The sequence below is a fragment of the Chelonia mydas genome, chromosome 10 (assembly GCF_015237465.2).
Source record: "Chelonia mydas isolate rCheMyd1 chromosome 10, rCheMyd1.pri.v2, whole genome shotgun sequence".
NCBI lineage: Eukaryota > Metazoa > Chordata > Testudines > Cheloniidae > Chelonia > Chelonia mydas.
Window position 1 is genome coordinate 67624784 of NC_051250.2, and position 13283 is coordinate 67638066.

At 42.0% G+C, this 13283-nt stretch overlaps 2 protein-coding genes across 4 annotated transcripts in view; both read right to left on the reverse strand.

Annotated features, from left to right (window-relative positions):
- Positions 1-13283, reverse strand: part of LOC102942858 (cell migration inducing hyaluronidase 1) — a 142292-nt gene that overhangs the window by 90989 nt on the left and 38020 nt on the right. The window lies entirely within an intron of this gene.
- Positions 1-13283, reverse strand: part of LOC102932459 (cell surface hyaluronidase) — a 74598-nt gene that overhangs the window by 13095 nt on the left and 48220 nt on the right. For both annotated transcript variants that reach the window (XM_043523392.1, XM_037909976.2), the window contains one exon: positions 2722-2904. In XM_043523392.1, the coding sequence (XP_043379327.1) occupies positions 2722-2904 (183 nt within the window). The remainder of the gene's footprint in view (positions 1-2721; positions 2905-13283) is intronic.

Below are 13283 nucleotides of genomic sequence, written 5' to 3' on the forward strand. Positions count from 1 at the left end.
CTATTTTCAGTCAGTCTAAAAAAAGCAAAGCTTCGCTAAATAAAAAACAAACAGCCCTATAGTTCCAGAACCAAGTCAGGTCAGGGCCCATCAATCTGCGTGTTCAAAGTCGAAAAGAACAGCAGGCAGCTCATGGCTGTCCCCTGCACACCCTCATGAGTAACTATTTTAGCATGCACTTCCCTGGTAAATAAACTGTTTGCACCATTTGGGTAACATGTTGTACAGATTGAAAGGGAGAACAAATGAGCAAATAATTATTTCACAGTTCCTATCATGAGAACACATTTATAGCATTGCTGAGTCCCACATGGCACAATATACACTCCAGGATTTGATTGGTCACATACAGAGTTTGAATGAATGACTATTTTCTGCTTTTATTTTAAAATCTGACATGTCTGACCTGACTTCAGTGTTCGTTGCATTGGTAGGTTAGGCACAATGGGCGATGCGTATGGCACACATTGTACCTTTTTTGCAAATATTTTAGCAGAACACTAAGCTGTGGTTTCTCTATTTTTCTTTAATGGAAGGTATTTGGGTCTTATTAATATTACTACTATTCATTATTTGTATGACAGTAGAACCCACAGGTCTCGAAAATCGCAGCCCCATTGTGCTGGTCATTATACCTGCACAGTAAGAGAGAGGTCTTGCCCGAAAGAGCTTACAATCTAAATAGACAAGACAAAGGATTATTTTCCCCATTTAATAGAGGGGCAACTGCATCAGAGCATAAATGACTTGTCCAAAGTCACACAGGAAGTCAGTGGCAGAGCTGGGCTTAGAACCTAGATCACCTGAGTCCCCCATCCAGTGTCTTAAGCACAGGACATGTCTATCCCAAGGATATTAGTCTAGCGGCTTGGAAGAGTTTCAGCAAAGTGGAGAAGGGTAAGGGAGGTTATAACATTTAGACTTGTGGAGATCCTGCATTTCCCTGTGATTCTTAATGCTGTTTCTGTTCACTGTTTTGTTTTTAATTCACTTTTTTTTTTGTTTTTGTTTCCCACAAGCACTGCTCTGCAAAATTCAATACTGGGGGCCTAATTCTGCTCTCACACATCTGTGAAACCTCTCACATACCTGTGAAACCCCACTGCCAGCCATGGGAGCCACACGGTTATAAACAGATGGGAGGATTTGGGCTCAGGAACACATTTTGTCTGCCCCTAGAATTTCTTTTGAAAAAGATACCTGGAGGGGCAACTCTGCCTCTTCTTTAAGGCTTGCCTCACACTGTCAAAATGTGAGAATTATCCAGGGCTTCCCCTTTTTAACCAGCTCAGGCACACAGACTGTGAAAGGTAGTTCTAAGTCTCTCAGACACACTGCACTGGAATCACCACCCTATGATGGTCACCCACTCCAGATAGTCAGTCTGTTGAGGTGTGATGGCTTTTAATATGTATATCAACACAGTGACCACCACTCTAGTGATGTGGACACCAGTGTGGGGGATGTAGTCCCCAGCACTTTCAAAGAGTCTGAAGCTTAGGGGAGAAAGAAGCAACTTTCTCAATGGGAGGGGCGGGGGGGGGGGAGGGGGAAATCATTGAGCAGTAGAATTTCAGCACAATTTTTGTGTTCATGTTTTCCCTTTAATTTTGCTTTCATGAATGACAGTTCAAGGTCTCACAGCCTGTCACAAAGATGCTCTTGATAACCCTGCATTTTATATACCTTTAATACAGACAGTGGGCCAAACTGTGCTCCCTCTGACACAAGTGTAAATCTGGAGCAACTCTTGACTTCCAAGAGGTTATTCCAAATTTACGCCAGAGCATAGCTTGACCCCCCAGTCTTAAATTTTCTTTTGGAAGGAGCACAGAAGGTTTGCAGAGTGAAGATGGAACAGTTATGGTGTCAGGCAGAGATATATACACTACTAGTGTCTGTCATGTATCAGCCTGAGTGACCATTTAAAAATCACAATGATAATATTTATGTTTTGAGATCACTTGACTGTCAATTCCAGCAAAAGGCTAAAATATATTGCTTCTGCAGATAGCACCTCAATAAATACAACTTGCAGACCTCGGCATTGGAGGTCAGATAAAATAAGACACCCACACACACCCTGAAACTTTGCCCAAAAGTCTAATCAAGACTAACTAGTTTAGAAGTTTGCAAATGCTTGGTTATCTTCTCTCCTTAATTTATATTTTCTGCACCCAGAATTCCCTTTCCCAACCGGAAGTGGGAGAGCCAAAATAGCACAAGACAGACTGTGCTGGCAGGATATAAGCTCAGAGAATGCAGATAAGCTTGTAAAACTTCTGGCTTGGGATTTGGTTCTTATTGGAATCAATGCCAAATTTTGAGAATCAAACGGCAGTAACTTAGTGCTGCCAAGTTCCGCCCAGAAGCTTGAGGAAGTTTTTTTGGAGGGTGATGGGTGGCTGACAGGACTGATGCCATTCCCCCCCACCCCCATTTCAGTTTCCTACTCTTATTAACGATCCAACTTCCCGCTTCCTCACCCTAGTGATGCCCAGCTGCTCATCACCAATACATTCTTTACTCTCAGAAACATGATTGAAAGACATTAAAGTGAGGAGCCTAGCACTGAACACAGAGGGAGCAGGCCGCAATGGGAGATAAGGGAAGGCAGATGAGGGAGAAGGGTCCCTAATGTGGGATGCTCTTTCCTTAAGATGGCTGTCCTGGCAAGTCTTGGGGCCTGTGGTTAGGAGTCAGTTATACAGTCCCACTCACCCCAATTCACTGTCAAAGTAGAAGAGCCGCTCGCCCGTCCTGTTGAGCACGCTTGGCCAGGAAGGGGCTGCTAGGTAGTGTTTTACACTGTGCACTCTCCCCGTCTGCCGCTGGTAGACGTCTGCCACAATGGTGAAAACCGCCTCCTTGGGATAACATAATGCAATGTGCAGCCAGTCTCCTCTGTTGGCAAAATGGTACGAGGGAGAGGGGAAAGAAATAAAATATATGCTTGTAAGTGTTCAAGGACTTGAAAAGAAATGAGAAAATGTCTCCTGCTGCAAGCCCGATATTCAAGGGGTAGAAAGTGTCTTTGTTTTCAACACCCCCTCCCCTTTTGAAAAAGCCCAGCCAAATTAACTTGTGCATTCACTTTGTTTGGAAGCAACTGCTTCTTATCACTATGGGCCCAAGCCGAAGATCGCTATCTCCACAGGAAAGACTCCCATTGACTTCACTGGGCTTTGAATTGGGCTCCAGAACTGCTTAAAAAAAAATTTTTTTTTTTTTGCTCTCATCATCCAACATGGCCTGAAGACAGCAATTCTCCAAGGCTTTATTGGAGAACAGAATTTCTTTTCATGATGTCCACTGTCATCTCCTGAAGGGCCATTAGGCTTGGTTTTGTTCATCTAGCAGGAGGAGCCGGTTTCAAGCAGACATTTCAACAAGGGCACGGATACAGGAATTATATCAAAACCTCTGAGCTGAACCAGAGCCATACTTTAAAGAGACTTGCTTCTTCCACTTTATAGCAAAGTTTATTATTGTGGTTTCCATTAAAATCCCTCTCTCCAATACTAAACTTATAATAAATAGGGTTGTAGTCAGAGGGTCTTTTAACTCCTGTCTTCCAGAATTTCAGCAATGTGCTGATGACAGCCAATTGAGAAGAATGCGAGTTCACATTACACCCTGGCTCTACCAGGGCTATTTCCACTGCCACTGTTGCCGAGAGGAAAACTGGTTCAAACCTGTAAACCTATGTTACAAGTAGCAGGGCCATGCAAAGTGTTACAGTACAGTTCAGAAACTGACTGGGGAGAATTTTCCAGCAAATCATAACAAAGCTTGGTTTCCAGATGCATTTAGCCTAGAGAATTTTTTTGTAGAACAAGAGAAAGAAGCTGAAAGTCACAGAAAGGTTACATAAGAGGGAGCGGGGGACACAGAAAAAAAAAAAAAAGTGTAGCTTTCATTGTTTCTGGTTCTCCTATTCAGTGTGCCACAAATAGGCATCTGAACCATTTCTGTGGTTAACTTTACTGATTGTCCCAAAGAGAAGATGGGATTCTGGGATTTCTGTCTGTTGATGTTTTAATATTTTTAAGAATACTTGGATTCCTGTTTACAAGGTGGGATGTGGTTCAGAGACAGAGAAAACTCTGCATATCCTCCAGTGTCTTTTCAAGCACTAAATACAACTCTGGAGTAGAAACAAATTTATTATTCCACTCAGCTGCTCTTTGAGGGCCCTATGGCTTATACAGTGTAGAGTTGCCAGCTACCCATGCAAATGTAACAGTAAATGGAGGCAAATGGATTTGGGTTGTGGAGTTCTGGGAATCTAAAAGCCAAGACTTTCGCTAAGTGTCTCTGCATTAGCTGCACTGAAGGCAAAAGCCAATCCCATTGGCTCTGTTCAAGCTCCTCCTGGTTTTTCCATCTTGCTCTATGGGTTTAAAACAAACACACACCACACATTACAAGGTGGAATAGAGGGCAAGCTGTTCTAGAATAATAAACCACATTCCTATACACAAGCCCCATCAACCTGAGCCAAATACTGCCCTCTAGATTTTAAGCAACTCCAGCTGTGTCACAACTCAGCAAAACTGGAGACCAGAGATATTTTCAGACATATTGGCCTCCAACTAGAGGAGCTACACTAGAGCCATGTTCATGGAATATTTTTACGATAGTGTCCCAAGACACATAGCTGTTTCTTAAGGGTGATTTCCCCCCCCCCCCCCCCCCGCACACACACCCCCCCCCGTTGCATTGCTTTGGCACATTGAGTTCCCTGGAGATGCTGCCACAGAAACATCCTGACACCTCCTTGAAAGGCTGGGAACTGACTCTTGTGCAGTGTTACAGACCCATGGGGAAGAAAAGCACTAAATACAAACAAGAAAGCGAAGGGGGAAGGAAGACACATGAGAGAACAGCTGAGACGGTTGAGTGTCCCCGGGCACACTGGAATATAATTGCTAAAGTCTTTTGCCAACATGACGGGGCTGACTGGGTTTGGGGAAGAAATTTATTGAGGGTGAGATATCTTCATGAAAACAAACCTCTCTTTTGGAATGTTCTCACAGGCATACATAAGCCTTAAGGATATTACCACAACAAAGCATTGGAACAGGGGGAGGGAGAGGAAGAAAAGTCTGGAGTCGTCCGTCAAATATAAAAACAACTGATTAAATACATTTAAACAGCATGCAATAAAACAGCCTCTTATTTAATCCTAGTTTTTTGTTTTGTTTTTAATTCTCATGTTAGCTACTTGGGCTATTTTGTAAAGGGGGTGGGGTGGTTGTTTTGTAGGAGTCATTGACAACTATCATCCAGACATTTTGCTTTGCTTGTCTGTGGCACCCAGGACAAGCAAAGCAGTGATAACAAGGGTATCAGAAGAGGATATGTAGGACCCTGCATTGCATTTGATGAGCAGAAATTTACACTCTGATTTACAAGGTCAGAGCCCCCCTGCAACCATTGCCTGGACTGCAAGGGAAATGCAGCCTCCTGATACAGTGGCTGTAAACAATCAGACAAGATAGCTTAATGGGTCAGCAGAAGATTTAGGCTGCGATGACTGCATGCAAAAGAAAAGATGGGAGCTATTCCTACTCACTGTGGAGTGTTGAATGTAGGGAACCTTGTGGCTGGAACTTTAGCTGCAGGAAACCTTACTCTCCCCCCCCCCCCCCTTGTTTTTTGAGAGAGAGAGAGAGAAAGCAGTTAAATTATGGCTCCTCAGTGTTTCTGAACTTAAACCTCTCTGTTTGGACTCTCGTTTTCAGCTGGAGAAGTAACAGCTAGAACTCACAGATGGATCAAGCTAAATTTAGACTGGCATATATCTCTGAGCCAAACGGGCCATGTTCCACCTTTCCTAACATGTAAGCAATATCAGCTGGGATTTTCCAAAGCCACTAAGTGACCACCGATGAAGTGAGCTGTAGCTCACGAAAGCTCATGCTCAAATAAATTGGTTAGTCTCTAAGGTGCCACAAGTACTCCTTTTCTTTAAGTGACCACTGAAAGCCAATAGGGCTTGTGTTCTTCCATCACTTTTCTGATCTGCTCTAGTTATCATAAAGGGAAACATTTACAAATATTATATTTTTATATCTGTAAAGGGATGCCACTGATTTTAATTCATCTTTTGGTACTTCACCTGCGAGAATCTGCAGTTTTAGACTCCCTCATGTTGAATGAAAGATCAAAATAAAAGGGGATGGTGATTAACAGACTGTACAAAAGGAAGTAGTGAAACTAACTGTAGATAAAATGCTGTCAAATGTAGAAAGTAAACAGATTTTTTTTTCTTTCAGTTATGGGGATTTACTTGTAACAATGGGTTAACAATTTTCAAGCAGAAAGTCTGATTTTTTTGGAGTTGACCCTTTAAAATGAAATTAAAATCAAATTAATATTTTAGACGCTTTAATGAAAGAGAAAATAGCTGTGTTTACAACCTTTACTAGTGACATTATTCCATTCATTCTCATAGTAGGGGATTTAAAAAAAAACTTTTTGGGAGGTCAGTTTCCTCTCTGTTTTTTCCCCAGACTTTTGGCACCTGAAGAAGCAAAGCTAAATAAGAACTGGTACAAAGTCAAGGTTTACTGAGTCCTACCAAATATTTTCAAATATTAAACTGAATATTTAAAATGTCTACTGGCACAGGCATATCTCAACGCTGCAGCTTCTGCTCCTGTGTTACTGTCATTCAACAGTCCACACAGTGTGTTTCATATTTTTGTTTTTTTTAAATGAGTTTGCTTAGCACTGTTTATTTTCTCTTGGAAATGGCGGTCTTGTGGCCCTTTTTTATTGCAATATTGACATTTGCTGTTCTGACTCCCCAAGTGAAGCAAAAATACCAAAATGTTTAAAAAGTTCTCTTGGCTGTTGCCAGCTGCTGAATTTTTTGATCAAATTTACAGGAAGCAACAAGGGGGAAGTGGAAGAAGGAAAGAGAAGATGTTCAGAGATTTCCTGTTATTGGACACATGATAGATCTATAGTTTACTACTGTTGAGTCCCATAGTAATTCCAGCAAAAGCTGAACCTTCCTCTACAGCTGAGTCCAAAGCACAGCTCCAGAAGACCCAGAGGGCTGCCTAAGGCCCCAAATGAAATACACAGAGGAAAAAGTTTGACATATTCCCTTAGTACACACAAAGTATTTTATATTCACAGTTTCTAGATTTTGCATTTCTGATGCCAGTAGTTTTTACGAATAAACAAGGAAATACAGTAATGCGTGATTTTTGTGGCATGGTGATAAATCTGCCTCTGAAGTGAGAATGGTATAACTTGGAGTGGTACAGACAAGAGGTTCGGCTAAAGTAAGTTTAACAGGAGCGTACATCTGCTTGCTGCCCTCTCCTACAAAGCTCTTGCACCATATAGGTTTAGGTGGAACATTGCCCTCTAGAGGATGGAATGTCAGACCTGACCAACATGTGTTTGAACATGTCCCTGGGGCTATGTCTACAGTGCACTTTCATCAGGAAAGCTTTGGTCGCTCAAGGGTGGTGGGGGTGGGGAGAGGGAGGGGAAAAAAAAACAACCCACACACACGCACACCCCCCTGCCCCGCCTGACAAAAAAAAAAAAAAAAAAAAAAAGTTTTACCCACAAAAAGCACTGGTGTGGACAGTGCTTTGTCTGCGGGATAGCGTCTCCCACAGACAAAGCTACAGCCCCTCGTTAGGAGTGGTTTTATTTGGTCGGCAGGAGAGCTCTGTCCTGCCAACAAAGAGCGGCTACACCGCATATCTTACAGCAGCATGGCATTAGCGGCACAGCTGTGCCACTATAAGCTGCTCAGTGCAGACACAGCCATAGTTGCTGGCCTAACGAGAACATAAGGAGCCCTGATACTGTCCTAGCTACTGGAGGTTCTAAAGGTGCAGAGTTCTGCCCCTGAAAACAACCATGAAGATTTTGTTGACATGACTTGTTCTATGGCTGATGACTATGAAATCTACAAATCAAATTCTGATCTCACTGGTGTAAATCTGGAGTAACTCTACACCAGTGCAGAACAGAATGTGGCTAGAGAATTAGGCTATGTCTACACTTTGACTGATAAAAGTACTACTTTTGTCAGTCAGGCCTGTGAAAAAAAAAAACACAAAACACACCCCTGACCGACATAAGTTTCACCGACAAAAGCACCGGTGTTGACCGCACTATGTTGGCAGGAGACGCTCTTCCGCAATATAGCTACCACCACTCGTTGGGGGTGGTTTAATTATGCCGGTGGGAGGGCTCTCTCCTGGCAACACAGAACAGCTACACGGGAGATCTATACTATACTGCTGTAGGGTCTGTAGTGTAGACATAGCCTAAATATCAGAGGGGAAAAAATCCAATGGTTATAGCTGCCTGCAGCACATGCTGGGAATTAATAAAGATTAACTGATTTCCAAAATGTGGAAGTTAGGAGAATGGGAGATTTTTGCTCACTAGGTCAGTTTTCCCCAAACTATTGCTACTCTGATTTAAAAATGGCCCTCTAATTCCCCACTCCCCCAAACCTATACAAGCACAATTAAATGTATTTTCAAAGCGTGTGGAAGGGCTTAGCAATTTGATTCCTATTCACATCAATAGGAAAATTTCAAATATAAATCCTCACGCACTCCTGTGAAAGTTAATATCCCAATGGGTAATACCAATCTCACAGAGAGAATTCTGAAGTGAATAAGACTAAAAAATGATCATACTCAAAGTTTTCATTCCATTTTAGCAGCAAATCCCAAGGGGTGCTCAGCATCTGCATTTCCCATTGACCTCAGTGAGAAGGCAGTTTGAGTGATCAGTTCACGTCTCCTAGGAGTCTTCAGATACAGTGAACTGTCTGGCTGCAGGCTCGTTATCTGTCCACCAAAAGCTCACATTCAGCCAAGTTAACAATACAGCAGCCATCTCCTGAAGGCTAACTCCACTCCAGTGCTTGACTTGGAAAGGGGAGTGTGATGTATTCCCCACTCTCATGACTGGAAAAAAGGCTGAGAACAAACTGGACAGTATCTTCACTGCCCCCCCTCCACCCCTCTCCCAGTTCAAACCCCTTACATTTCAGCAGACTGGCCTTGAGTCCATGTTTCCCACTGGCTCACTAGAGCGGTCCATCCCACTCCTCTCAAATTTCTTTTTCAGGCTTTTTCTTCAGTTCCAGTCCATTAAGCACATTCAAGTCCTCACAGGGGCAAGACAGCTACCAGGCAAACAGCCAGCAATTTTCCTTTTCAAGGCCTTGTTAAGACTAGCCACTTCTGAAAACAACTCACTACAGTTCTAGTGACAAATGGAGAGCATGTTACGTTACCAGAGCGGTGTGAACCAAGCTTAAAATGGCCTTTCTGGAGGCTAAGAGAGCCTAAATTTGTCAATTATCTATGCAGAGATCGTTAATATTCACACAGACAGTTTCATTTTCACATTTATGCCACTTTAGGCAAAGGGGGTTATATCTGAGGTCCAACAAATTAAAGCTCCAACCCTACCGGTGATAGCTAGCATGCATGGAGGAGGAGTCAGCACAGTATTTGGCTCATAGAACCTTACATTCAGACTAAAAAGAAATCCTGTAATATTAGGAGTTTCACTGACATCATATTTTTTCCTTAACACACTGGCTTTCTTGACAGTAAATTTTTTTTTCCAATTTTCTCTCCTTAACTGGTTTATCCAGTACTGTATTACTATTTTTTCTGTGAACATGTCACATACACATATGGTGAGAACTAGTCTGTGGGCCCTGTGAAATTCAGTCACAAGACCCGCTGGTTTGGGGGAAGGGGAGAAAAAAAAATAAAGAAAAATCTCAGCTTCCAGTGGGTGAGAAAAGAAAAGTAACATGTCTAGCCCTTTTCCTCCTGGAGACAGCCTTGAAAATGAAACCCAAACTAAACCAAAGTAAATCACTTGCTAGAATAGAAAAGAACAAGCAGCTGGGTTCTGCATCTGCAATGGAAGGCTGGGGGTGGGGATGGATCTACAGATTGCCTGAGCCACACATTCTTTCCATAGGGTTATTCTGTAAAATGGAGTCAGTCAAGAGTCACCTCACGAACCTTCCCCAATGTCCTCAGGCCAGCCCTGAGCATAGAAGTGGACAGGTTTGGGGACAGAGGGTGACAAAAGCTATTTCACAGGCTTACTCAAAAACATTAGTGCCAGCTCCACAGATGCTACTACAGTCGTATGTAACTACAGCTAAGCAACTCGCATTCCAAAGTTTCAGTAAACATCTCAGCTCCTTTCTTAACAGTAAAAGATCTCACTACAGCTCCACTCTATTTGATTAACCTAATGGATCAAAGATAAGTAAGAAAAATTATTTTTGAGACACAGGGAGTTTAAATATATTTACTAATTTTTATGTTATTTGGATAATTGAATTTGAGCTGGGATATAATCAGCATATTTAGGGCCAGATTTAGGATACCCTAACTCACATTTAATAGCACATTATTATTTATATCCTGGCTGCAATAGAGGCCCCAACCAGCCATCAGAGACTCATCGTGCTAATTACTGTATATATATATATATATATATATATAAAAACAAAAAGATGGTTGCAGCCCTCAGGCTGCCAGTAGCAATTTGATTTGCAGAAAAGTTGTTTTCATCTGCCTGTATATTTATCAGTCCAGGTAATAATGGCAGAAGCAAAGTATTGCTCGTATACTAGTTAATATATAAAAGAATAAAACCACAACTTAAAAAAAGTCTCCATCAGCTTGGATGTTTGCAACAGGCTCATTCTAGCCTGGTCTTATTTTCTTTGTTTTTCTCCAGGTTGCATCACTGGTAAAGAATTTAATTGTACACAAGATAAGTAGCTACAAGCATGAATCATATTAAAAAAAAAAGCCGCTGTAGACAATAATCCCCTCAAAGTTGAAACCAGCTCATACAAAGCCAAATATTATTAGTGCCTTGGAGTTTCATTTGGGGAACTGGAGAATATAGATAGTTTGCTTATACTGAAGGGCACATGATGATAATTGAGGGCATTTAGATCAAAACACTCATCCAGATCTCACTTTGCTAAACATGGAGAAAGTGTTAAAGTGCCACCTTTTCATCTAGAAGTTAGTAATGGGCCCAAATCAGAACCTCAAATTTGGGGCATGGAGAATGGGGGGGGGGGGGGAAGGGAGGCGTAGAGGAGATTTGAACCTACCTCTGTGGTTTGAGTTCTGGGTCAGATTCAAAATAACTCTTTTTTCCCTGGTTTCTGTTCAGAAGATTTCAACGCTATTGAATATGGTCACAAACCCTAGCTCTGGTACAGCCTGGAACCCGACCTTCTGACCCCAGTCTAATACAAATGAGAATCCAAACACGGCCACCTGTGCCTATTTCTATAGAAATGTAAATATTCAGCCCTTCCCTATGCCAGTGTATGAGTGCAAAGAAAACATGAATACATCCAATTTCATTCACTTCCAATCAGAATAGTACAAAACCAAAACTCTCCAGTCCTTCCCCACCACTAAAACCTTTGCAGAGGTGCAACGAAGTTCTGAGCACCTCCTGTGAAGTGCTGAGTACATCAGCTTCTATTGATTTCAGTGGGCTCTTAGCAGCAGGCCATAAGACAGTACCGGTGAATAAAGCATTATGAAGACTGCCATGCGTGTTTCCACAGTCCGTGGCAGTAAGGCAGATCAGAGCATCTGCAGGGAGGTTTTGTGGGGGATTGTGATGATTTGACTATAAATGACCTCATCAATTTATTATGTCTGTCTGTTATTCAGATACCCCCTGGTATTTCTCTCAGTCAGCTGAATCACAGCGGATGGGGGAAAAGTGTTTCTTTCTAAGCGTTAACAGACCACGTACAGTGGTATTAGCTGGTGCTCATTAGTAATGCTGAACGTACAGCCTAATTGCTCTTGCTTTTCAGGCTATTTCCAGAGTACAATTTACCACATGATGCTTTAGACATTTATTTTGAGGTGATTTGAGCCCTCTTTAGATTTTCCTGATAACACAAATAAACCCTACTGATTTACTGCACTGCACCATGCATTTGATAATCATCTTTGCTTTAGCCTCTTCCAAGATTAGAGATTCTGCACACAGACAAAGGCTAGGTCATTAAATTGAAGGACTTTGACTACTGTATGAAGTGCCAATCTTTGGACCATTTCTCCGGAGTCTGAGAGGAGACACTTACCAGAGACACACAATGTTCCCCATAATCTCCACCTAGCTTTCCAGTTTCTCTCCCCCTCCCTTTCCCTCACCTAACAAGCTTCTCTGTGGTTCTTTGTGCTTCACAAATGGATATTCATAATGAGCAGAACCCTTAACCTAGTTTTTACAGATAATTTCCATCCCTCCATGAAGAACAAAAAAACCAAGGGAACATTGAAACAGCCTCGATGAAGAACATTGGCCAACAGAGAGATGAGACACATTGTGGAGGGGTCTTAGGTCTCCGTTCATGAAACTTTCACACACAATTTATGCTTGACAAGAACAGGCTTCAGAATATTTTGATAGGTTCTACAGGACTTTATTCCCTATAATTAAAATTCCAGTTGGTATTCTCTTTCTGTTCGTTGCCAAAATGTTTACAAGTTACCAGGTCCTATGTTAACAGTTTCAAGAGACCTCAATAGCACACCTTCATCTTATCCTTATAATAAAACTCACATCCATCTGACAACCCAGTGCACTAGAAAAACAAACAAACAAACATACATACATGTTCCTTTCTGAGCCAACCTGGACATGTGCACCACTAATTTAAAGCTCAGTCTGCAGACCTTAATGACTTTGGTTTTCTATATCAAATCAACTGCCATACCCAATAAGTCACATGTACTTCTCACTGGAAAGGAAATCAGTTTTCTTCATGCAAAATGCCCGTACAAGAGTTTCCACAGCAGAGCCATAAATGCAGCAAGTGGTGGTTTGAGAGGTCAAGTTCGTATTTGATTTCCTTAATCCCATTTTATTTCTTTTAGTGGAAACCGAAGGAATTTTGAGGGTGCGTGGGGGTCACAATTACTGTAATCCTCACGTAACCATTGAAATCAGTACTGAATAGGTACATCCATGATATGCCTTCAGTTAGTCACAGATAAAAGGAAGGGCTCCTCTTAAATGCTTGTGCTCCAAATCACATCCTAGATACACGCTTGTGCAGTGCTGCTAGACACACTGGGTTAGAGTCTCACCTGGAGTAAATTCACATTGACTCCAACTGAGGCATGTCAATTTACGCCTCTGGACCACCTAGTGAATTTCAGTGCTCCAGTCTTTTAAACCAGTGATACTTAGACTGAGGCTCAGGA